This window comes from Sapajus apella, unplaced genomic scaffold, assembly GCF_009761245.1.
Source record: "Sapajus apella isolate SASKATOON/1434 unplaced genomic scaffold, GSC_monkey_1.0 scaffold2, whole genome shotgun sequence".
In the NCBI taxonomy this organism is placed as follows: Eukaryota; Metazoa; Chordata; class Mammalia; order Primates; family Cebidae; genus Sapajus; species Sapajus apella.
Genome location: NW_022436942.1, coordinates 53,672,043 through 53,698,484, shown reverse-complemented (window position 1 = coordinate 53,698,484; position 26,442 = coordinate 53,672,043). Strand labels below are relative to the sequence as shown.

The 26,442-nt window shown below is 42.1% G+C and overlaps 1 protein-coding gene across 1 annotated transcript in view; it reads left to right on the top strand.

Moving 5' to 3' along the window:
- FGD6 (FYVE, RhoGEF and PH domain containing 6) overlaps nt 1–26,442 on the top strand; it is a 135,882-nt gene that overhangs the window by 104,861 nt on the left and 4,579 nt on the right. Inside the window, exons 13-19 of the mRNA XM_032298222.1 lie at nt 350–433; nt 2,281–2,360; nt 12,533–12,635; nt 13,784–13,930; nt 15,158–15,260; nt 18,279–18,403; nt 25,509–25,637. Of these exons, the coding sequence (XP_032154113.1) occupies nt 350–433; nt 2,281–2,360; nt 12,533–12,635; nt 13,784–13,930; nt 15,158–15,260; nt 18,279–18,403; nt 25,509–25,637 (771 nt within the window). The remainder of the gene's footprint in view (nt 1–349; nt 434–2,280; nt 2,361–12,532; nt 12,636–13,783; nt 13,931–15,157; nt 15,261–18,278; nt 18,404–25,508; nt 25,638–26,442) is intronic.

The following is a 26,442-nucleotide window of genomic DNA, read 5'->3' as shown; positions in this document are numbered from 1 at the left end:
ACCAGAAAATTATTTCCTTTGGGAATTTATTTCATTTCTAACTTGGAAAAATTGTTCTAATCATTTATTTAGGCAGACTGTAATACCTTAGTGGGATTTAGAATTCAAAAAATATTAAATCTGTTATAGAACTTGGAAATAAAGCACATTTTCCAAAAATTGCCTTTTAAATAATATTCTAATAAAACATTCTACATAGTTCTAGTGTATATAGCAGAATATAAGTATTTTATTCAGAGAGCTATTAGCAAAGAGGTATTATTTATCCTTTAATCTTGTATCTTGTCAAAAATCTTTGTAGTGGAAATGTGTTTCTTTACTTTAACCTGTGAAATGTTTCTACTTTCAGTTTAATGATGCCCTGCTGTATACAACACCAGTGCAGTCCGGGATGTATAAACTGAACAACATGCTCTCACTGGCTGGACTGAAGGTCTGTGTATCTGTTAGATGATTTGTTTTGTATTTTGAGACCAGGTTTCATTCTATCTCTCAGGGTGGAATGCAGTGGTATGATCTCGGCTCACTGCAGCCTCCGCCTCCTGGGTTCAAGTGATTCTGTTGCCTCAGCCTCCTGAGTAGCTGGGATTACAGGTGCCTGCCACCACACCCAGCTAATTTTTGTATTTTCAGTAGAGACAGATTGCACTATGTTGGCCAGGCTGGTCTCAAACTCCTGACCTCAAGTGATCAGGCCGACTTGGCCTCCTAAACTGCTGGGATTACAGGCGTGAGCCAACACACCCAGCCAGATGATCTGTTTTTAAAACCCAAATAAAGGCTGGGCACAGTGGCTCACACTTGTAGTCCCAGCACTTTGGGAGGCCAAGGCAAGATGAAAACTTGAGCTCCAGAGTTGGAGACCAGCCTGGGCAACATAGCGAAACCCCCATCTCTATTAAAAACAACAGCAATAACAACATCAACAAATACATGATGTATTTAGAAGAAATTCCCTAAGATAAATATTTTTCTTACATCCTTTACTTTTCTGTTACTGTTTATGCATTTGGTTGTTTTGCTTTGTTTTGTTTTGTTTTGTTTGTCACAGAGTCTCACTCTGTTGCCCAGGCTAGAGTGCAGTAGTGCGATCTCTGCTTGCTGCAACCTCTGTCTCCTGGGTTCAAGAAATTCTCCTGACTCAGCCTCCCGAGTAGCTGGGACCACACACCCAGCTAATTTTTGTATTTTTTGTAGAGATAGGGTTTCACCATGTTGGCCAGGCTGGCCTCAAACTCCTCACCTCAAGTGATCCACCCACCTTGGCCTCCCAAAGTGCTGTGGTTACAGGTATAAGTCACCGAGCCCAGCCTGTTTATGCATTGGATTATTCATTCATGTAGTCATTTGTTCACGCATGCATTAATTTATTCATAGGATATTTATTGAGAACTACTATAAACAAAACATAGTAATGGGTTTGGTGGAAAACATGGAGATGAGTTGAAGCATAATTCTTATTGTCTTTCCTCCCTCAAGGACTTAACAACTAGTTGGGAAGATAGCACACTACACATAAATTCCCATAAAGTAGACAGTAATAAATATCACTGGTAGTGGCACAATTACAGTTTTGGGAGTTCAGAAAATAAAGAGCTCATAGTGTTTGATGGTCATAGTGGGGACTGGCATGCAGCTTTTGGTAGCAGCTAGGAAAGAAGGAGAAAGAAGAGGAAGAGCAGGCCAGGCATGGTGGCTCACGCCTGTAATCTCAGCACTTTGGGAAGCCGAGACAGGTGGATCACGAGGTCAAGAGATTGAGACCATCCTGGCCAATACGGTGAAACCCTGTCTCTACTATAATACAAAAAATTAACTGGACATGGTGGTGCATGCCTGTAATCCCAGCTATGTGGGAGGCTGAGGCAGGAGAATCGCCTAAACCAGGGAGTCAGAGGTTACAGTGAGCTGAGATTGTACCACTGCACTCCAGCCTGGGCAACAAGAGCAAAACTCTGTCTCAAAAAAAAAAAAAAGGAAGAGACAGTGGACCTTAAAGTATATATCACATTTGACCGTGCTAAGGTGTTGGGGAAAGGCATTCCAGATGGAGGGCGTGTTGTGAGCAAAGTCCTAGAGATGGGAAAGGTGGGCCTATGTGTGGACTTTTTAGTTCATCTGAAGCATAGAGTAGTTGAAGGAGAATAGCAGTAGATAAAGCTGGTTAGGAAGGTTGGTTGTGGATGTCAGCAACCAGGGGCATTGGACAACTTCAGCTACAGTTCATTGATGTGCTTTTCAATCAGATGAGTTGGCTCAAATTGTTGTGCTTTCTTCCAGGTCAGAAAACCTACCCAAGAAGCCTATCAGAATGAATTAAAGATTGAAAGTGTGGAACGTTCCTTCATTCTCTCAGCCAGGTATATTTTTTCTTCTTCTTTTTTTTTCCCCTCCTCATTCTAAGTCTGCTTGCTAGGGAATGCCAGGAAAATTTTGGATTTGGGTTTTCATTTTTTTTTAAGACAGCATCTCACTCTGTCACCCAGGCTGGAGTACAGTGGCACAATCACGGCGCACTGCAGCCTCCACCTCCCTAGCCTAAGCCATTCTCCCACCTAAGCCTCCTGAATTTCTGGGACCACAGGCATGCACTACCATACCCGGCTAACTTAAAAAATTTTTTTTGTGTGTGCCAGGTGTGGTAGCTCACGCCTGTAATCCCAGCACCTTGCGAGGCCGAGCTGAGCAGATCACTTGAGGTCAGGAGTTTGAGACCAGCCTAGCCAACATGATGAAACCCATCTCTACCAAAATTACAAAAATTAGCCAAGCATGGTGGCAGGCACCTGTAGTCCCAGCTACTCAGGAAGCCGAGCCAGGAGAACTGCTTGAACCCAGGAGGTTGCAGTGAGCCAAGATCGAACCACTGCACTCCAGCCTGGGTGACAAAGAGAGACTGTCTCAAAAAAAATATTTTTTGTAGAAGTCTCCGTATGTTCCCCAGGCTGATCTTAAACTCTTTAGCTCATGCCATCTTCCTGCCTTGGCCTCCCAAAATGCTGAGGTTACAGTTGTGAGTCACTGTACCCAGCCCATTTCTAAGAATATATAAAAATAAATTTTTGTGAGTATTAACAGGGTCAGATATTGCCAGCACTTTTTGCATTTAGGCTAACTACTGACTTTCTGTTTCCTCTTTTTTCTTCTTTCCCAGTATCGTGCAGTTTTACTCTTGATTTACCATGCAAGGAAGTGGCTGAGAGCTGAGGCAATAGTGTGCTAGAAGCACAGAGATTAAAATGTTCCTCTGAACACAATAACAATGGTGAAAGTGCTTTGGGATCTTTTTTTTTTTTTTTTTTTTTTTTTTTGAGTTGGAGTCTGTCTCTGTCGTCAGGCTGGAGTGCAGTGGTGCGATCTCTGCTCACTGCAACCTCTGCCTCCCAGATTAGAGAGATTCCCCTGCCTCAGCTTCCCAAATCTGGAACTACAGGCGTGTGCCACCATGCCCAGCTAATTTTTTGTATTTTAGCAGAGACGGGGTTTTACCACATTGGCCAGGATGGTCTTGATCTCCTGGCCTTGTGATCCGCCCACCTTAGCATCCCAAAGTGCTGGGATTACAGGTGTGAGCCACCACACCCAGCCTTGCTGATCATTTTTTAAGTGACTATTTAAAATTGTTTTTAAGACCAACTAGTGCTTTATAGGTTATTAGGAAGTTTGTATTTGTCACTTAAAGGTTCTGACAAACCTATAAGGTAGGTACAGTCTCCTACTAAAAATTAGGAAACTAAATTACAGAAAAATGGAGTTGCTTTCTTACGGACACATAGTTGACACAGCCAGGATGCAAGTTGAAGTCTTTTGCCTTTAAATCTATTGTTATGGGCCGGGAGCAGTAGCTCACGTCTGTAATCACAGCACTTTGGGAGGCCAAGGCGGATGGATCACCTGAGACCAGGAGTTTGAGACTAGCCTGGCCAGCATGGTGAAACCCTGTCTCTACTAAAAATACAAAAAAATTAGTCGAACATGGTGGCATGTGTCTGTAATCCCAGCTACTCTGGAGGCTGAGGCAAGAGAATCACTTGAACTCAGGAGGTGGAGGTTGCAGTAAGCCGAGATCGCGCCGCTGCACTCCAGCCTGGGTGATAGAGTGAGACTCTGTCTCAGAAAGAAGTAGGGGAGGGAGGGAAAAGAAATCCATTGTTATGTATGATACCACCTCGTCCCAGACTGGAACCTGCAGTGACTTATATGGTATGATGTAATTCAAGTGCTAAGGAAACCTGCAGCTGTATGACTCATACAAATACATTACTGAGTTACTGACTGAGTGGCAGAAGTAGGTATTTGGGAAGGTTTGATGGGTGAAGGGAGAGATGCCAATAGTTATAGCATGCTCCACTGTACAATCTCAATAATGAGATTCTCTCTCCTCAGACCTAACCTTTGATCTAATAAAAATAGAAGCAAATGCTTTTGTAACACTTACTGTATGGCAGGCACTGTCATAAAGACTCTGTGTATTACTTCATTACATCTTCACAGCAACCTATTAAGGCAAGATATTATGATTATACCCATTCTATGCTGAGAAAAGCCACTCAGCTATACCAGCAGAGCCAAGATTTGACCCAGGCAGTCCATTTCCAGTTGTCCATACCACTAAAATCAACTAGGAGCAGGTGGAGTCGTGGCCAGAATAATTTATTACTCTACATCAGTCACAGTGCTCAATGCTATATTTTATATTTATTTTCTCTTTTAAGTTCCATGATAATGTGTGGGATGGGTATTATCCTGATTTTCCAGATTAGAAAAGTGGAGGCTCAAAGAGGTTCAATAACACATCTAAGGTTACATGAGTTGTAAGCAATGGAGCTGTGATTTGAACCTAGGTGTTTCTGACAACCATTATAATTTTGCCTATGTCCATGGATGTCAAGGACTCAAACCAAATGCCTGACTTCCCAAAAATCAGAGAACCACAAGAGTCATCCCAGGGTGTGCTACTCCTCTGAAATGCAGTGGCCACTGCTGCATGACCTACAGGATGACAGGAGAAGACAAATACCTGTGTCCAGGGTTTGTTAAATACTTCGCAGCTACCAGTCAGAGCAAGTAAAGTTCTTGAGGGTACCTGAAGCATCCACCAGATACCAATATTTAGAGAGTGCACATAAACTCTCCATCACTTGACATTATGACTTTTTTCTTTCTTTCTTTTAAATTTTTTTATTTTTTTATTTTTTGAGACGGGGTTTCACTATGTTAGTCCGGCTGATCACGAACTCCTGACCTCAGGCGATCCTCCTGCCTGATTTTTTTCTTTCTTTTCTTTGCCTTTTTTTTTTTTTTTTTTTTTTTTGCCTTCAAGACAGAGTCTCACTCCATCACCCAGGCCGGAGTACAGTGACATGATCTTGACCAACTGCAGCTTCTGCCTCCTGGGTTCAGGCGATTCTTCAGCCTCAGCCTCCCGAGTAGCTGGGATTACAGGCACATGCCACTACGCCCGGCTAATTTTTGTATTTTTAGTAGAGATGCGGTTTCACCATGTTGGCCAGGATGGTCTCAATCTCTTGACCTGGTGATCCGCCTGCCTCGGCCTCCCAAAGTGCTGGGATTACAGGCGTGAGCCACCACACCCAACCTCTTTTTTTTTTTTTTTTTTTTTTGAGATGGAGTTTCGCTCTTGTTGCATAGGCTGGAGTGCAACGGCACAATCTTGGCTCACCCGCAATCTCTGCCTCCCTGGTTCAAGTAATTCTACTGCCTCAGACTCCCAAGTAGCTGGGATTACAGGCATGTGCCACCATGCCTGGCTAATTTTGTATTTTTAGTAGAGACGGGGTTTCTCTGTGTTGGTCAGGCTGGTCTCAAACTCCCGACATTACCTGATCTGCCCACTTCAGCCTCCCAAAGTGCTGGGATTATAGGCATGAGCCATAGTGCCTGGTCTTAAAAAAAAAAAAAAAAAAAAAGGCAGGGCATAGTGGCTCATGCCTGTAATCCCAGCACTTTGGGAGGTTGAAGTGGGTGGATCTCCTCACGTCTGGAGTTTGAGACCAGCCTGATCAACACGGAGAAACCCCATCTCTACTAAAAATACAAAATTAGCCGGGTGTGGGGTGGCGCATGCCTGTAATCCCAGCTACTTGGGAGGCTGAGGCAGGAAAATTGCTTGAACCTGGGAGGTGGAGGTTGCAGGTAAGACAAGAGTGTGCCATTGCACTCCAGCCTGGGCAACAAGAGCGAAACTGTCTCAAAAAAAATTAAAGTAGAGATGTGAGTTCACTATGTTGGCCAGGCTGGTATTGAACTCCTGACCTCAGGTGATCCACCTGCTTCGGCCTCCCAAAGTGCTACAGGCAGGATTGTGCCCTTTTTTCTTTTTTTAGGTATAGAGAGTTTGAACAAAAGGTCAAAGAACATTAAGCCCCTGTATATCATGTTTCCGGTGAGTGCTTGAGCTTGGTTCTTAAAATGAAGAAAGTTATTTTTAAATGCCTATAGAAAAGTTGGGTTTTCAATTGCACTTCTATTTCCCAAGTAAAAATGAGCCTTGGTAAAAACAAAACAAAACAAAAAAAAAAACGGTATTTTATTTTATTAAGATTAATTCAGGAAATTATAGTAAATATTTCTTTCTTTGATTGTCAGGTAAATATCTGGATGTTTATGATTTCCAGATTGGTACCAGGCAGGTGTAATGAACAGTTCTGATCAGGGTTTATATTTCTGTAACTTTTTTTTTTTCTTTGTTGAGACGGAATCTCCCTCTGTCACCCAGGAGTGCAATGGCGTGATCTGGGTTCACTGCAACCTCCACCTCCTGGGTTCAAGCAATTCTCCTGCCTCAGCCTTCCAAGTTGCTGGTACTACAGGTGTGTGCCACCACGCCTGGCTAATTTTTTTTTGTATTTTTAGTAGAAACAAGGTTTCACCATGTCGACCAGGCTGTTCTCAAATTCCTGACCTCAAGTGATCTGCCCACCTTGGCCTCCTAAAGTGCTGGGATTACAGGCGTGAGCCACCACACCTGGCCACGCTATGTCCATTCTTCTGATCAATCAGGGTGGCAACCCTCTCTTCTGCTGTCATCTGGAGAGAGATAACTACCCTGAGAATCCCATCCAAGTTCCTGCCAGTGGTAGCTGGGTAGACAGTTCCAGTTTCTTGTCAGGACCGAAAGTAAACACCACAGCTGTTACAGCCGTGCTCTTATCTTCCATCTCGGCAGGATCCAGCATGTCCAACAAGGTGGTGAGGCCCTGATCCTTACCATCAATGATGGGAAAAGGTCATGTTTTTGTGGGCTCATCGCCATTATAAATATTGATATCCTTGTTCTAGGTAAGATGGTCTTCAGAACTGTCTGTTGCAAGGGCAGTCAACTTCACCTTGCTCTTGGCGAATTCTGGTGCCAGCTTTGCAGCTCTGCCAAGCTCCATGGTGCACACTGATGTAGAGTCCTGAGGGTGGGAAGAAAGAATGCCACAGGAGTCTCCTAGAAAGTTGTGGGAACAGATACAGCTAACAATGATATTAGCCTTAAAGTTGGGAGCCCTGTCCCTAACAAACAGCCCTCTGGGGATGGCAGCAGTAGTGACATGGGTGGGTGAGACAGTACAGTCATGGCAGCAGGCAGCTAGCTGGGCCAAGCATTGTACTGGGCATCGGGACACAGTGGACCAAAAAGTAAAAGGGTCAGGCCAGGTGCCGTAGCTCATGCCTGTGATCCCAGCACTTTGGGAGGCCAAGCAAGGCAGGTGGATCACCTGCGATCAGGAGTTCAAGACCAGCCTGGCTAACATGGTGAAACTCTATTCTACTGAAACTATAAAAATCAGCTTAGTGTAGTGGTGCACACCTGCAATCCCAGCTACTCCGGAGGCTGAGGCACGAGAATTGCTTGAACTTGGGAGGCAGAAGTTACAGTGAGCCAAGATCATGCCACTGCACTCCAGCCTGGGCAACAGAGCAGGACTCCATCTCATAAATAAATAGATAAATAAATGAAAGGGCCCTTCCTTTATTGAGCTGACATTCCATGGAAGAGGACATGCACTTAGCAAATATTAACACAATTAAGTATTGTGATAATTCAGTGAGGCACAGAAAATGTACCAGGGGCTGACTAGGAGGCTATAAAGATCTTAAGCTATAATGGCGGAGAGATGGCAGTCTCTTCCCTACAAACCCTGCTGTTTATACTGACTTAGGAAAGATAAGTACGAGTCAGACAGAGGGGTAAAGAGGAAAAAGGAAGAGAAGAGACTCCTGGTCATTGGGAGCACTGTGTACAAAGTACTTTTCACCTAAGGGGCATGACATATTCAGAGAATTGGAAGGCCATTGTGGCATGAGCTCGAAAGTGAGGAGAAGAATGACGCAGGATAAGCCTGGAGGGGCAGGTGACTTAGATGGTGCAGAACCATCTTGTGGGATTTGGTCTTTAGCCTCAGTGCCGCAGGAAGCCACTGAAACGCTTGCACAAGGGAATGATGTGATCAGATTGGCATTTTTAAAAGAGTATCCAGCTGCTTCATGAAATATGGTTTGGGAAGTGGTCTAAAGGAGGTGACTGATTGGACACAGGGTATAAGAGGAGTTCTTCAGAGGAGTCTCCAGGATATACTATGAATTGGGAGCTGGTGCCGTTCACTCTGACAGGGAGCACCGGGAGAGGAACAGCTTTAGGGGAGAAATTGGGAATTTAGTTTCAGATATGCATATGGAATGCAAGGTGCCTATGCAGTATCCAAATTCAGCCATCAAGGGGCAGTTTCTGTAAGGATTTGGATTTCAGAGGGAAATCTGGACCAGAGGCATATATTTGGGCACCGTCAGCTTAGAGGTGACCACAGCTGACAGACTGAATGAGGGTACACAGAGGCAGAGAGTTTCTTGCCAAACTATAACTCCTCAAGTCCTAACTTTGTTATCACCTTTGCAAAGCCATCCCTGCCACTTACATAAGGTAATTTACTACTTCTGTTACTTATCTACATTTGTTATATCATATTTTAATTACATGTTTTACCTCAATTCACACTTGTAAGTGTGCATCCTTACAAGTGAGGTATATTTTGTGCGCCCAGTTCTTGGCTTACGTCCTGGCTCAGTAGGCTCCCAGTGAATGTTACAAATCAAAGTGATGTGGCCTTTGGACCTCAGAGAAACATCCTGCAGTTAGTCCAAGTAGTAAATGGCATGGCATGGTCTAACAACCCCAAATCCTTTCTATTGAAGGATTTTTAACCCTTTATTTATTTATTTAGAGACGGAGTCTTGCTTATCACCCAGGCTAGAGTGCAATGGCACCATCTCGGCTCGCTACAACTTCCATCTCCCAGTTGAAGTGAATCTCCTGCCTCAGCCTCCCCACTTGTTGGAATTATAGGCGTGTACCACCATGCCCAGCTAATTTTTTGTATCTTTAGTAGAAATGGGTTTTCACCTTGTTGGCCAGGCTGGTCTCGAACTCCTGATCTCGTGATCCACCCGCCTTGGCCTCCCAAAGTGCTAGGATTATAGGCGTGAGCCACGGTGCTCAGCCAATTTTTTTTTTTTTTTTTTTTTTGAGATGGACTCTCAGTTTGTTGCCCAGGCTAGAGTGCAGTGGCATGATCTCAGCTCACTGCAACCTCCACCTCCCAGGTTTAGATGATTTTCCTGCCTCAGCCTCCTGGGTATCTGGGACTACAGATGCGCACCATCATGCCCAGCTTATTTTTGCATTTTTAGTAGAGACTGGGTTTTGCTATGTTGCTCAGGCTGGTCTCGAACTCTTGAACTCAGGTGATCTGCCCTCCTCTGCCTCCCAAAGTGCTGGGATTACAGGTATGAGCCACCATGCCCAGTCAGGTTTTTAACCCTTGGCAATTCATCCCAGTAATTGGGAAAGTGGTGTTTACTCGATAGAAATTTGCTTTCTTGTGCTATACACATTCTATAAGGAAAATAATACTTGGCTTAGCAGTTTTTCAGTTTGAGGAAGATGCTGATTCTTCTGCTAATCATGTTATAAAAGGAGACTAGAATATCTCCACTGGATGCTGCGGGCAAATGTGTGTGGTCTGTGAGAAATGTGTTATCAAGAGCTGGTAAACATTGTCTTGGCAGAACCCCACACAGGAGAGAGCCAGGAATGATTAAATGAAAGAACAGCATATGTGACATGATTTGCACAGTTGAATCACATTCCCCATGCTCCCAGGGCTCCAGAAGAATCCAACAGCAACTCTCAAATTTACCATCTGCCTCTCTGCTTTCTGTTACTCTTCTGGTGAGGAGCAGGGGAGGGAGGGAGAGATGGTAATGTTTTATGAATGTTTGCTTGGAAGCCTGAGCATGTATTCTCGTCATGTAGTTCTCTAGGGAGCATGAGCAGAGGCTGTCAATGCCCTGGTGGTGAGAGGTTCAGTCCTTAACTATACTTGGGTTTAATACCAGCTCATCACTTAATAGTCTGTTGTCTATAAAGCAAATTATGAAACATTACTAATTCTCAGTTTCCTTGTCTGTAAATGGTGAAGGTGGGTGATGATGTTGTAGTTGGCGGCAGGGGGTGTAAGATCCAAAATATTCCATGGGGAAGCTCTGAGGGTGAGACATGGTGACATTTGCTAAGCATTTAGCAGAGTTGGCTGACGTAGTAACTGTTAAATGGCAGCTAGTTTTGGCAGTAATCAAAGAATAGTAGCGGTAAATAAGGCAGGGTTTTGTTTGCTTTAGAGAGAAAGAGGTTATTTCTTTTTTGTTGTTCTTCATATATAATGAAAATTTGAGAAGTGAGTTTGTTTTAAAATTTTATTTGTAAACGGGATTTCTACCTTTTTTAATCCATGTGAATGGACATTCCAAATGGCACTCAAGCCATGAATTAGGGAGGTGCTTTCTGAGAATGATGATTGTAGGGAAGGTGAGTGGTTTCTATTCTTGACCTGCCCTGGGTTCTCTAAAATACAGCAACATATGTCTATATGTACCGTTATTAATGGTGGAATTTTTTATTTTAGAAACACTGCTTAAGAGTTCAAATACAGTTAAAGTTAGGCTGAATAAAACCAGAAACTGCATATTCAGTCACCCAAACTAAAAATAATCATCAAGATTTTGCCACCAGTTTTCCTGTTTCATAATTTTCTATTTTAAAACAAACTGCAGATATCAGGTCATTTTACTTCTGCTTTTCTATTTTTCTTTTTCTTTTTTTTTTCCTTTTTTTTTTTTTTTTTTTTTTGTGACAGAGTCCTGCTCTGTCACCCAGGCTAGAGTGCAGTGGCACAATCTCCGCTCACTGCAACCTCCACCTCCTGGGTTCAAGCAGTTCTCCTGCCTCAGCCCCGCAAGTAGCTGGGATTACAGGTGCTCACCACCACACCCAGCTAATTTTTGTATTTTTAGTAGAGATGGGATTTCATCATGTTGGCCAGGTGGTCTGGAACTCTTGACTTAAAGTGATTCAGCCACCTTGGCCTCCCAAAGTGCTGGGATTATAGGCGTGAGCCACCACACTCATCCGATTTTACTTCTGTACACCTCAAAATGCCTCTGTAAATTAAACTACAGACTTTTTTAAAAAAAAACAGTCACTCAATTCTAAATCTTCTGGGGAGAAAAAAAAAGTCACAATCCCATTCTGAGGAATTTTATTTTATTATGATGGAGTTTTAATTATTTATTAAAGTATTCCTTTTTCTCATTCCCTCTCCCTTCGCTTTTCTGCTCTTTCTCTACTGTGTACGTATAGATTTGTATATTTATTTTGTTTTATAATACCTAAAATGTGCCTCTCAGTTTTGAATGTAGAAAACAAAATTTAAGCAGTGGTTTCATAAGTATGCTAATACCAGTATTGACTTGGAGTTAACATGGTTTTGGGAGAGAGGCATTGTTAGAAACACAGAGAAAAAAAATACCCCCTTCTTACCAGGCTTGCCCCTATTTGGCCCATTCCCATCTGGCACTGAATTAAAGATATCTCCTGATGAGCTTAGAGTAGGCACAGACCACTTGGTGGGTGAAATAGGTAGAGAAGCCCTAACAACTGCAGCCTTTCCCGTGTGAACCGCTCCTTCAACATCTGCTTTCTAATACAAAAAATATGTTCTCCTCACTCCAGTGCCGTTCCTAGAAAATTTTAGTAATGTTTAGTAATCTAAAGGTATTTAGTATTCTATGCTATAATTTGGAATTTGAAACTTGACTTCTTGGAACCTTTTTAAATTCTAGGATGATGTCTTAGGAAAGTCCTTGGCTTTATAAATAATCGTAATTGTTCATTGTACAATTATCCTTTAAACGAAACCAAAAATATTTAGGAGAGTTCAAAAGTTATTTAATACAAAGCAGAACTTTTGGAAAGAAAAAATATGCATTCTATTTGCGAAAATGCCATCACGGGTTCTCTGTTGTCTGCTCTGATGATCTGTTCACATAAACCTCAGAGTTGCTGCTTTTTTGACTAGTATTGTTGGAGGGTGGTGGGATCTGTTGCTATGGGAGAAAGAAAAGAAGTAAGAAAAAGGCAAAGAATGAAACCTGACATCTGGTTGATGAAACCTTTTGCCCCCAACAGTTCTGCCACAGAAAGGGATGAATGGCTAGAAGCGATTTCCAGGGCAATAGAAGAGTATGCCAAGAAAAGAATCACCTTCTGTCCTAGTAGGAGTCTTGATGAGGTATTGTCTTCTTTTTTTTTTTCTTTTATTCCAGCTCATTTCAAAGTTTTTACCCTAAGCACTTCACAGGGGTTTAGGAAAGCAACATGTGTTTCAGAGAATGATTGGACTGGACATCAGAGAGTTACTCTACGATTAATGTCTCATTTCAACACTAAAAGTTTATCCTTCTATTAATGTCTCACTGCCCATCTGTGATCAGATATAGCATATTCATGTATTTTCCCAGCTATAAAACTTCATTGTAGGAATTTTAGAAAATACAAAATAATTTAAGGAAGAAACTATCAGTTGCCATTCCACTACCACAGGCATCTTTTTAAGTTAATTTTGCATTAGAAGATTTTTAGATTGTAGCTAATGAAAAATATATGAAAAATATATGAGCACATGAAAAATATAATAGCCCATATTTCTTTTTCTCCGCTTTTTTTTTTTTTTTTTTTTTTGAGACGAATTTCGCTCTTGCTGCCCAAGCTGGAGTGCAGTGGTGCTATCTCGGCTCACTGCATCCTCTGCCTCCAGGGTTCAAGTGATTCTCCTGCCTCAACCTCCTGAACAGCTGGGATTATAGGCACGGACCACCATGCCGGCTAATTTTGTATTTTTAGTAGAGACGGGTGTTTCACCGTGTTGACCAGGCTGGTCTTAAACTCCTGACCTCAGGTGTTCTTCCTGCCTTGGTCTCCCAAAGTGCTGGGATTACAGATGTGAGCCACCACACCTGCCAATAGCCCATTATTTCATCCCCATTTTTTTTTTTTTTTTTTGAGACGGAGTCCCACTCTGTCACCCAGGTTGGAGTGCAGTAGCGCAATCTCGGCTCATTGTAACGTCCACCTCCCAGGTTCAAATATTTCTCCTGCCTCAACTTCCTGAGTAGCTGGAATTACAGGCACCTGCCACCACACCTGGCTAATTTTTGTATTTTTAGTAGAGACAGGATTTTGCCGTGTTGGCCAGGCTGGTCAAGGACTCCCGACCTCAAGTGATCTGCCTGCCTTGGCCTCCCAAAGTGCTGGGATTACAGGCCTGAGCCATCTCTCCTTACCCTCATCCCCATCTTAGTGGTAGTGTGAGACGCCACTGCTGAATAAAAAAGCAGGCAGTTTGCATGGGGATAATCAGAAGTTGCTCTTCTTCCACAGGCAGACTCAGAAAATAAAGAGGAAGTTAGTCCTCTTGGATCAAAGGCTCCCATCTGGATTCCTGATACCAGAGCCACAATGTGTATGATCTGCACAAGTGAATTTACTCTCACCTGGAGACGACACCACTGCCGGGCCTGTGGAAAGGTTGGCGAGGATAACACCTATCTCCATTGTGGTCCTTACTTTCTCCAGGCTATACATAGTGAGGAAGAATATTTCCCCTCATAAACCATTGTAGTTCAAGAATATCAATAACATTTATTATTACTGTGTTAATGGAAGAAAGCATGAATGGTGTTTTCTTTTTTTTTTTTTTTTTTTTTTGAGACGGAGTTTCGCTCTTGTTACCCAGGCTGGAGTGCAATGGTGTGATCTCTTGTTACCCAGGCTGGAGTGCAATGGTGTGATCTTGGCTCACCGCAACCTCCGCCTCCTGGGTTCAGGCAATTCTACTGCCTCAGCCTCCTGAGTAGCTGGGATTACAGGCACGTGCCACCATGCCTAGCTAATTTTTTGTATTTTTTTTAGTAGAGACGGGGTTTCACCATGTTGACCAGGATGGTCTCGATCTCTTGACCTCGTGATCCACCCGCCTCGGCCTCCCAAAGTGCTGGGATTACAGGCTTGAGCCACCGCGCCCGGCCTGAATGGTGTTTTCTCTAAATATTTAGGGGCAGAGGGAATCTTCTTAGGGAACTTCCACCCTTCTACCTCAGTTACATTAGAACATCAGTAACTTTGAATCAAAGTCTAACAAAACAACAATTAAATAGGCCCTCGCATTTCAGCTATTATTTAAACTGCCTTTCTCTAGTATTAAGTATCTATAGTATTCATTAGGGGGAATGTTCAGTGTTGAAGTTATCTCTAGTGATGTTTCTAAGACTTCATGTTCTCATTAGTAAAATGGGTGCAGAAACGGCAACATCAGAGAGTTACTCTGAAGATTAAATGGAGTTCTATTTAGAGAGCATTTAGTACAGAGCCCAAGAACTTGGTAGAGAAGCAGAGACATGGTCGTTGCTGCAGCAGTGATTATTATGATGACAATCAGTATACCTCACAGGACTTCTTGCATGCCAGGTACTGTTCTAAGCAATTTGTATATATTAACTCCTTTACTTTATTATTTTATGTAGTCAGCCCTTTGTAAGTAATAATCTGTGGCCTCTTCATCTTACAAGTGTGGTACCATGCATTAGTTTACTGTATGCCCGAACTCCATAGGGTTATTATTGAGACCAAATGAGATTCAGTGACTGTGAAACTGTTTTGAAAAGTGGATGGCACGGTAAATTGTAACATACTTCATGGTTTGGAAACACGAGTTATTCTAATGAAATTAACAAAATAATTCCAATGTATTTTCAGATTGTATGCCAAGCTTGTTCATCCAATAAGTATGGCTTAGATTACCTGAAAAATCAACCAGCAAGAGTATGTGAACATTGTTTCCAAGAACTGCAGAAATTAGGTAATGTATAAGTAAAGATTTAACCAAAAATTCCTTTATTCCCCAGATGCTTTCAAACAACCTTCTGACAGAAGCACCTTCGGTACATTAGCAATATGATTGTTGATACTTATCTCCAAATTTGTAGTAAGCTTCTTTCTTTTTTTTTTTTTTTTTTTGAGACGGAGTTTCACTCATGTTACCCAGGCTGGAGTGCAATGGCGCAATCTCGGCTCACCGCAACCTCCGCCTCCTGGGTTCAGGCAATTCTCCTGCCTCAGCCTCCTGAGTAGCTGGGATTACAGGCACACGTCACCATGCCCAGCTAATGTTTTGTATTTTTAGTAGAGACAGGGTTTCACCATGTTGACCAGGATGGTCTCGATCTCTTGACCTTGTGATCCACCCGCATCGGCCTCCCAAAGTGCTAGGATTACAGGCTTGAGCCACCGCGCCCGGCTGTAGTAAGCTTTCTTAATTCATATTTTGTTGTAATTGTAGGAGAGGTTGGCCTGAAATTTGGTTTTAGTCTGTGAAAAAGATTTTGCTAAGAAAACCGTAGGAATGTCATTACATGTTAAAACAGTAAAAGAGAACTTTAACTTTCCAGTAATTTTGAAGTCTATCGTTTCACAGGATGGCGTGCTCATTACATATCATTTTATCTACATGTAAAGTAATTCTCTGTGGAAGTGCATTAGATGGCACTTTGTTAGCTTAATTCTAGTCAGTTGAACCAACTTAGTGAGATCTTAATATATATGTGAATGTGCAGCTTTTTGACCAAACACAAAATGGTACTTCATATTTCCCTGCTCATTATTTACAGGTATCCTCCATTAAAGTGAATGCAACTTAGCAGGACTACTCAGGTCTATGTTTTTTGGGAAGGGATTTTTAGTTCAATTCCTGAAACCTATAGGATCTAAATTTTATTTTATTTTATTTTTTATTATTTATTTATTTATTTATTTTATTTTTTTTTTTTGACGGAGTTTCACTCATGTTACCCAGGCTGGAGTGCAATGGCGCAATCTCGGCTCACCACAACCTCCGCCTCCTGGGTTTTAGGCAATTCTCCTGCCTCAGCCTCCTGAGTAGCTGGGATTACAGGCACGTGCCGCCATGCCCAGCTAATTTTTTGTAGTTTTAGTAGAGACGGGGTTTCACCATGTTGACCAGGATGGTCTCGATCTCTTGACCTCGTGATCCACCCGCCTCGGCCTCCCAAAGTACTGGGATTACAGGCTTGAGCCACCGCGCCCGGCCTATTTTATTTTATTTTATTTTATTTTATTTTATTGATTGATTGATTGAGATAGGATCTCACTCTGTCACCCAGGCTGGAGTGCAGTGATGCAGTCTGCAACCTCTGCCGCTAGGGTTCAAGCGATTCTCCTACCTCAGTTTCCTGAGTAGCTGGGATTACAGGCACGGGATACCATGCCCAGCTAATTTTTGTATTTAAGTAGAGATGGGGTCTCACCATGTTGGCCAGGCTGGTCTCGAACTCCTGACCTCAAATGATCCACCCGCCTCAGCCTCCCAAAGTGCTGGGATTACAGGCATGAGCCACCGCGCCTGGCCAGGATCTAAATTTTTAAAAGTTTGTTCTTCATTTCCCTGAAGGATAGGTTTTCATTAGCAAGGAGGAATTTCTAAGTGAATAAAAAGTGGATGACATGCTATTTCAGAGCCTGCATATTTCTAGATTAATAATTTATTATTATCTGTATACATTTTCCAAGAAGACCCATCCATCTCTTCCTTTATGTTCCTCCCTTTAGTCTGGGTATATGCTATAAGCTGCAAACATTCAAAATTTGTCTTTGAATTCTCTTTCCTCATCACCTATACCCATTTGGTCAGTAACTTGTCAATTTTATCATCCAAAATCTTTGTCTTGATTTCTCCATCCCAGCCCTCATAAGGCCTTCATTATTTCTCATCTAGACAACTATAATAATTTCCCAACAGGTTTCCCTGCTGTTAGTCCTTTCTCGTTAGTACTGTCAGATATAATCTTTTTTCTTTTTAAATTTAATCTGGCCATGTCACTCCACAGCCTAAAACGTATAAACAACAATCCAGGTTTCTTCAAACAAGCCCCCTTTTTTTAAATCTGGCTTCATTATTCTCCAAATAGATGATTTAATTTCATACCTCTCTGCCTTTGCTCACGCTGACCTCTTGGTGCATAGTGTTCCTCCTGCTTGTTTTTGTTTTGTTTTTTGTTTGTTTTTCTGAGATGGAGTCTCACCCTGTCTCCCCCGCTGGAGGGCAGTGGTGCAATCTCGGCTCACTGCAACCTCCGCCTCCCAGTTTCAAGCAATTCTCCTGCCTCAGCCTCCCAAGTAGGTAGGACTACAGGCACCCGCCACTACGCCCATTTGATTTTGTGTATTTTTAGTAGAGATGGGGTTTCACCATGTTGGCCAGGCTGGTCTGAAACTCCTCACCTCGTGATTCACCCGCCTCAGCCTCCCAGAGAGCTGGGATTACAGGCATGAGCCACCACCCCTGACCCCTCCTGCTTGTTTTAACCTGGCGAATTCCTATTCCTTCATGGCCAACTTAAACATCTTATTATCTTTGCAGCTTTCTCTGAACCACTGCAATCAGAATTCATTACTTCATCCGTGTCCAGTAGCCCCTTTTTAACTACTTTTGTTCATTATAGTTGGTCTGGTATCTAGACACTTAGCAATATCAGGGTTCTTTGGGATTTAAGTAAGTAGGGAAGGTTTTTTGGATTTTTTTTTTAAGTTGGTAGTATAGTCACATATTTCATAATTCTAAAGACACACAAGAGTAATCTTTTCACATAGTTTAAAGTTCAAAAAGTATAAAACCATAGATAATAGAAAGTCTTCCTTCCACTCACCTCCCAGCCATCCATTGCCCTTTTCCAGGAGCTATCAATGTTGTTTCTTAGTGTCCTTCCATGGATACTTTATGCAACAATGTCTATGAATTTGAAGGGAATTGAATTGCAAAATGCTGAGCATTGACTACATAAGTGTGCCTCATTTGTTTTAGATCACCAGCACTCTCCTAGGATTGGATCTCCTGGAAATCACAAATCTTCAAGTGCCTTATCATCAGTCTTACATAGCATTCCATCAGGGAGGAAACAGAAAAAAATCCCAGCTGCTCTCAAAGAAGTAAGTGTTTCCATTAAACTTGAAATGTGATAGAGGCTGAATTATTCATATGCATATAATACAGTTTTTCTTTCATAAAGGAAGATGTCATTTCCCACAACTATTAAGTCATGAATTTTAATACTGATGATGGATGTGGCTGATGCCTCACAATGGTGCTTGGTCTCCCGTCTGACCTGAGTCATTTAGAAAATGGCTGTTGAAAGGGTTAGAGAACATTTAATAACAGTGATAAAAAGTAAAGATAAGTTGGACACACATGAATTTTTAAAAATGACTTTGAGCAGAACCCTTGCCAGAGGAAAGAAGTCCACAGAATATCTTGGGCATTGATCTGCACAGTTTATTTGTAGGCATTGGTTGATTATGCAGAGCTGGTATCACTGGTAGTAGGTTGTCTTTCCTTTAAACTTAAAAGAAAATTTTAAATAGTGATAATAGACTATATGCCTAGACCTGCTAATGGTATAAACCACAGACATTATTGATATCCTATCCAAGTTCCTCAAATTTAAGTGTCAAAGAACAAAGAGCATTGCCATTTGGCTACTCCATTATGGTCAGTTTATTAACGAGGTCCACCTATGCTAGTTTTGTGGCCAGAAAAGTAGTTTTTAATTTGGTTCTCTTGTGGAAGCAAAGAACTCTAAAAATTTGATCAAAATCATGTTTCTTATGTAAAGTTAAGAGTATATTCCCAGTTGAGACTGGTCCAAAGGTAGTGAGTTACCTCAATTGATTGTTTACAGTCAGTTACAGATTGAACTCCCTGTTCTACTATTTCCCCCCTTCTCACGACTGCACTTATTAGCCTTAAAAAAAAAAAAAAAAAAAAGAGGCCAGGCACAGTGGCTCATGCCTGTAATCCCAGCACTTTGGGAGGTCGAGGCAGGTGGATCACGAGGTCAAGAGATCGAGACCATCCTGGTCAACATGGTGAAACCCCGTCTCTACTAAAAGTACAAAAAATTAGCTGGGCATGGTGGCGCGTGCCTGTAATCCCAGCTACTCAGGAGGCTGAGGCAGGAGAATTGCCTGAACCCAGGAGGCGGAGGTTGCGGTGAGCGGAGATCATGCCATTGCACTCCAGGCTGAATAACAAAAGTGAAACTCCATCTCAAAAAAAAAAAAAAAAGAGTATATTTCCAGTTGAAATAATATGAAGTGATTATAGCCAGTCTCAGGAAGTAAGAAGAACAGGACTTGGCTGGGGTGCAATGGCTCACACCTGTAACCTAGCACTTTGGGAGGCCAAGGCAGGCAGATTGCTCAAGCTCGGGAGTTCGAGACCATCCTGTGCAACGTGGCAAAACCCCATCTCTACTAAAAATACAAAAATCAGCCACGTGCAGTGGCACATGCGTGTAGTCCTAATCCCAGCTACTTGGAGGCTAAGGCAGGAGGCTCACTTGAGCCCCAGAACCAGACGTTGCTGTGAGCTGAGATTGCGCCACAGCACTTCAGCCTGGGTGACAGAGCCAGACTCTTTCAAAAAAAAAAACATGAATAGAACTTAAGGTTGTAATTGCCATGTTTTATATGAAACTGGTTAAGTTTCATATAAAAATGAATGATCTCTTCCCCAATTTCTGAATCCACATCTGCTTTCAGAACTTTGAGGTTCTTACTCAACTCAGATGGTTCTCAGTTCTCTGTAAATTTTCACCTCTCTATACTGATGTCAGTTTCTAAATGTAACTCTTAAAATTTGCTCCCCTTTACTATCTAAATTCCACAGCATTGATTACAAAACACTTTACAGTCTAGTCTAGAATAGACAATCTAACTCCAATCCCGTTTTATACCTCTTTCCACCCATCCACACAAACAGGCCTTCCACTTCAAGCCTCTACTTGCAAATTGTAGCCACTTATTTTACTCCACTCATTCTCAATATGCCCCAGCCCCATTGCATCAGCATCACTTGAGAAATTATTAGAAATTTTTGGGCCCCACCCAAGGTCTGCAGTGTGAGAAGCAAGCACTTCTGGTGATTCAGATAGATAAATGCTAAACATTGAGAATGTCTTCTTTGCTCCTTTTGCGGTCAGATGAGAGAAATTAATATATCTAGTTGGTGCTATAAAGTCAATGTATACTATTCCCTTTGGGAAGCTGTGTTTTATTATTGTTGTTTTGTTGGGTGACAGGGTCTCTCACTCTGTTGCCTAGGCTGGAATGGAGTGGTGTGATCATAGCTCACTTAAATGTTTGAGCTCCTGGGATCAAGGGATCCTCTCACCTCATCTTCCCAAGTAGCTAGGACTATAGGCACATACCACCATGCCTGGCTAATTTTTATTTAATTCTTTGAGACAGTTTTGCTCTGTCGTCCAGCTGGAATGCAGTGGCACAATCTCTGCTCACTGCAACCTCCACCGTCCGAGTTCAAGCAATTTCCCTGCCTCCGCCTCCCAAGTAGCTGGGACTACAGGTGCATGCCACTATGCCCAGCTACCCAGCTAATTTTTTGCATTTTTTAGTAGAGACAAGGTTTCACCATGCTGGCCAGGATGGTCTCCATCTCCTGACCTCATGATCCACCTGCCTTAGCCTCCCAAAGTGCTAGAATTACAAGCTTAAGCCACCACACCCGGCCATTTATTTTTATTTTTAGAGAGAGAGTCTTGCTGTGTTGCCTACGCTGGTCAGGAACTCCTGGAGGCCTCAAACAATCCTTCCACCTTAGCCTCCCGAAGTGGTGGGATTACAGGTGTGAGCCACTGTGCCTGGAACTTGTTTTTTTGTTTAATTGAGGTGAAAATTGCATAACATAGTTAACCATTATTTTTTTTATTTCTGCATTTATTTATTTTTTTCGAGACACAGTTTTACTCTTGTTGCCCAGGCTGGAGTGCAGTAGCTTGATCTCGGCTTACTGCAACCTCTGCCTCCCGGGTTCAAGTGATTCTTCTGCTTCAGCCTCCCAAATAGCTGGGATTATAGATGCCTGCCACGCCCGGCTAATTTTTTGTATCTTTAGTAGAGACAGGATTTCACCGTTGTTGGCCAGGCTGGTCTCAAACTCCTGACCTCAGGTGATCCACCCTCCTTGGCCTCCCAGAGTGCTGGGATTACAGGCATGATTACAGCTCCTGGCTTTTATTTATTTATTTATTTATTTTTGAGAATAACCATTTTAAAGTATACAGTTTGGCAGTATTTAGTGTATTCACAATGTTGTACAACTACCGTATCTTTCTAGTTTTTAAACTTTTTTGGAGGAGGGGCACGGTGGCTCATGCCTGTAATCCCAGCACTTTGGGAGGCCAAGATAGGTGGATCACCTGAGGTCAGGAGTTTGAGACCAGCCTGGCCAATGTGGTGAAACCCCATCTCTACTAAAAATACAAAAATAGCTGGGTATAGTGGCGGGTGCCTGTAATCCCAGCTGCTCAGGAGGCTGAGGCAGGAGAATCGCTTGATCCTGGGAGCCAGAGGTTGCAGTGAGCTGAAATTGCGCCATTGCACTCCAGCCTGGGCAACAAGAGCAAAACTCCATCTCAAAAAACAAAAAAAAAAAAACCCAACTTTTTCATCACCCCATAAATACACCCTGTACTCCTTAAGTAATCAGTCCCAAGCCAGATGTAGTAGCACGGGCCTGTAATCCCAGCCACTGGGGAGGCTGAGGCAGGAAGATCACTTGAGCCCAGGAGTTCGAGTCCAGCCTGCGCAGTGTAGTGAGAAAGCATCTCTTTTTTTAAAAAAAGTAATCAGTCCCCCTTGTCCCCTTTCTTCACCCTTCGGTAACCTCTAATTTACTTTATGTCCCTCTGGAGTTGCCTCTTCTGAATATATAAATATAAAAGGAATCATACAATGGATGACCTTTGTGTCTTGCCTCTTTCACTTAGCACAATGTGTTAGAGATTCATGGAAATTATAGCATGTATCCATACTTTGTTTCTTGTTATGTCTGAATAGTATTTCATTATTTGTGTATACCACAGTTTATCTACCCATCCGTTGTTGAATATTAGGTTGTTTCCACCTTTTGCCTATTATGAATAATATGATAGAAATATTCATGTACAAATTTCTGTGTGGACATATGTTTTCATTTATCTTGGGTATATATGCAAAAGTAGAATTGCTTGCTCATATGGCAATTCCATGTTTAACTTTTCAAGGAACTGGGAAGTTGTGTTCTTATTCTAGTCATGTTTAAAATATTTTTAGAAACTCCTCTTTTTAGAATTACATTTAGAGCCTCAGTACTCTCAGGAATGGCAGACTACATCTTTTGAGATGGATTTTTTTTTTTTTTTTTAATTTTAATTGCTTTTAGGGTACCTGTGGGTTTTGGTTACATGGATGAGTTGTATAATGGTAAAATCTAAGATTTTAGTGCACCCATCACCTGAGCAGTATACAGTGTACCCAATGTGTAGCTTTATAGTCCCTCATACCCACCCTGATTTGTTTTGTAAGTAAACAAATCATTGGAAGAAAAGTTTTGTGGATCAGTTAGGTGAACACCAGTTTTATTTTTAAAAATACAGGTCTAGTCAGCCGGGCATGATGGCTCACGCCTGTAATCCCAACACTTTGGGAGGCTGAGATGGGTGGATCACGAGGTCAGGAGTTCAAGACCAGTGTGGCCAAGAAGGTGAAACCCCGTCTTTACTAAAAATACAAAAATTAGCTGGGCGTGGTGGTGTATGCCTGTAATCCCAGCTACTCAGGAGGCTGAACCAGAAGAATCACTTGAACCCAGGAGGCGGGGGTTGCAGTGAGCCGAGATCATGCCACTGCACTCCTGCCTGGGTGACAGAGTGAGAGTTCATCTCAAAAAAGAAAATTATGTAGGTCTACTCATGGCTATTCAGTATTATGGTTGATATTCCTGTGTGGCTGACAAACTGATTGTAAATTAGTATAAAGGAGGAATGTAATATATTTTGAGCAACATTAATAACAACTTAGATAAGAACACAGTAGGATTCCAATATAACTGTATTTTAAGCAAAATTTCATTTGAATGTTACGCATTCTAGTTGGGTTTTTTCTCTTTTTTTCACTAAGATAGGAAACAATTCATGTTTTAAAAAATATTACTTGGTAGTCTTTGTAAGGATATATTTATATAAACCTACTGTTGCCTAACAAATATTTCTAATTTAATGTTAGATCTTAAATTTCCCACTAAACAATATATAATTATTTTCATGCAATTTATAAGAAATTAATATAATTCATCAATTAATATGTGATTAAAGATATACTTTTAAAATTCACAGAGCCCACCTGTGTTAGTTTTCCACTGTTGCATAATAAATTACCACAAACTTAGCAGCTTAAAACAACATACATTTATTATCTCAGTAGTCCAGGCATGGCTTAGCTGGGACTCTGCAGGGCTATAAGTAAAATTTTGGCAAGTACTGAGTTCTCATCTAGAGGCTTAACTGGGGAAGGGGTCTGCTTCCAAACTCATTCAGGTTGTTAGCAGAATTCACTTCCTTACACTTACAAGACTGGAGCCCTGGCTTCTTACTAGCTTTTGGCTGGAGGTCCTCAGTTCCATGCCATGTGGCCTCTCAACATTGCTGCTTAATTGCTGCTTAATTAAAAGCCAGCAAGGCAGAAAGTTTCTAGAGTGTTTCCTAACAAGACAGGGTCATATATAATGTAGCATGATCATAGGAACGACATCATATCACCTTCATCAAATTCTCAGTTAGAAGCAAGTCATAGATTCTGTCCACACTCAAGGTGAGGAGATTGTATGACAGTATGACTCTCTACGACAAGGGTCATGGGAAGCCGCCTTCAGCATGTGCCTGCCATACCATTACTAAGGTAGATCCTAAACTCTTCCTACATTTTTTTTTTTTTAAGATCATGTCTTGCTCAGTCGCCCAGGCTGGAGTGCAGTGGCACAATCTTGGCTCACTGCAACCTCCACCTCCTGGCTTCAAGCAGTTTTCTGCCTCAGCCTCCCGAGTAGCTGGGACTACAGGTACGTGACACCACACCTGGCTAATTCTTCGTATTTTTAGTAGAGATGGGGTTTCACTATGTTAGCCAGGATGGTCTCCATCTCCTGACCTCGTGATCTACCCGCCTTGGACTTCCAAAGTGTCTTCCAACATTTTTAAAAACACAACTTTGAATGACCATATTAGAATCAATAGGCCAGGCACCATAGCTCACGCCTGTAATCCCAGCACTTTGGGAGGCCAAGGCGGGCAAATCGACAGCACCCTTGCCAGCATGGTGAAATCCCATCTCTACCAAAAATACAAAGATTAGCGGGGCATGGTGGTGCACGCCCATAATCCCAGCTACTCAGGAGGCTGGGGCACAAGTCACTTGAACCCAGGAGGCGGAGGTTGCAGTGAGCTGAGATCATGCCACTGCACTCCAGCCTGGGTGACAGAGTGAGACTCTGTCTTTAAACAAACAATCAACAAAAGTTTACTGTCTTTTTGCATAGTGATGAAAATATTTTCAACATTTTATGAAGTAAAAATAAGCCTCTTTTCTTCCTGACCATAATTTGGGAAGCAAAGATTGATTCTTAAAATGAGCTCCCTTAATGGTAAGATTTTCTGTTTATTATTGTGTTTATATGGTTTGTAGAAGTCAAAAAATGTTTTTTAGGAACAGAATTAAAGGTTCAAATAATTTTCCTTAATGCCCCTAAATAAGAGCAACAAAAAATATACAGTCCCCAAATCCAGCTTTTAGAAAAGCATTTTAGTCTTCTGGAACTATTTTTCTTCACCTGCCAACCCAGAAAACACAAATGAACCCACAAAGAAACACCTTCTCTTCCCGGTTCTTCCCAGAGTCAGGAAAAGCTGGGTTGAGAGGGTGGGAAAAAAAAGAAGAAAAAAAAAACATACCCAAACTCATGTAGGCACAGTTAAACCAAGCAAAATTCTATAATTGCCTCTAAAATGATTGGTCTTTCTCTCTTTTTTTGCTCACGTTAATAGCAAAGTTCAATTTGCATAGTAGCACTTTGAAAATATATTTCATCTTGAAACATTCTATCATTACAGTTATTGCTTTCAGCACTTATTGATTGCAAATAATTTTGCTGTTTTAATTTGTCTGAAAACCATTAAACTTTGCATGGTACTTTCTTATCTAGGTATCAGCAAACACAGAGGATTCTTCTATGAGTGGCTACTTGTACAGATCAAAGGGCAATAAAAAACCCTGGAAACACTTTTGGTTTGTCATAAAAAATAAAGTACTATATACATATGCTGCAAGTGAGGTAAGTTCTGAAATCTAAAGATGAGTAATTTAGGGTTTTGTAATGCCAACTAAAAGTGGTTACAATATTTTAAAAATCCATTTTTTTCATATATGATTTTTTTTTTTTTTTTTTTTTTGAGACGGAGTTTCGCTCTTGTTACCCAGGCTGGAGTGCAATGGCGCGATCTCGGCTCACCGCAACCTCCGCCTCCTGGGTTCAGGCAATTCTCCTGCCTCAGCTTCCTGAGTAGCTGGGATTACAGGCATGTGCCACCATGCCCAGCTAATTTTTTGTATTTTTAGTAGAGACGGGGTTTCACCATGTTGACCAGGATGGTCTCGATCTCTTGACCTCGTGATCCACCCGCCTCGGCCTCCCAAAGTGCTGGGATTACAGGCTTGAGCCACCGCGCCCGGCCTCATATATGATTTTTTGCTTTGCTTTTGGATGGGGGAGGTGTTGCTGTTATTTTTAATGTGAACAGTGTTCTTCTTTTGTACCTGGAGATCACTTTCTCAAATGTGCTAGAAATTTTATTAAAATATAATTTTTTGGCCGGGTGCGGTGGCTCAAGCCTGTAATCCCAGCACTTTGGGAGGCCGAGGCGGGTGGATCACGAGGTCAAGAGATCGAGACCATCCTGGTCAACATGGTGAAACCCCGTCTCTACTAAAACTACAAAAAATTAGCTGGGCATGGTGGCGCGTGCCTGTAATCCCAGCTACTCAGGAGGTTGAGGCAGGAGAATTGCCTGAACCCAGGAGGCGGAGGTTGCTGTGAGCCGAGATCGCGCCATTGCACTCCAGCCTGGGTAACAAGAGCG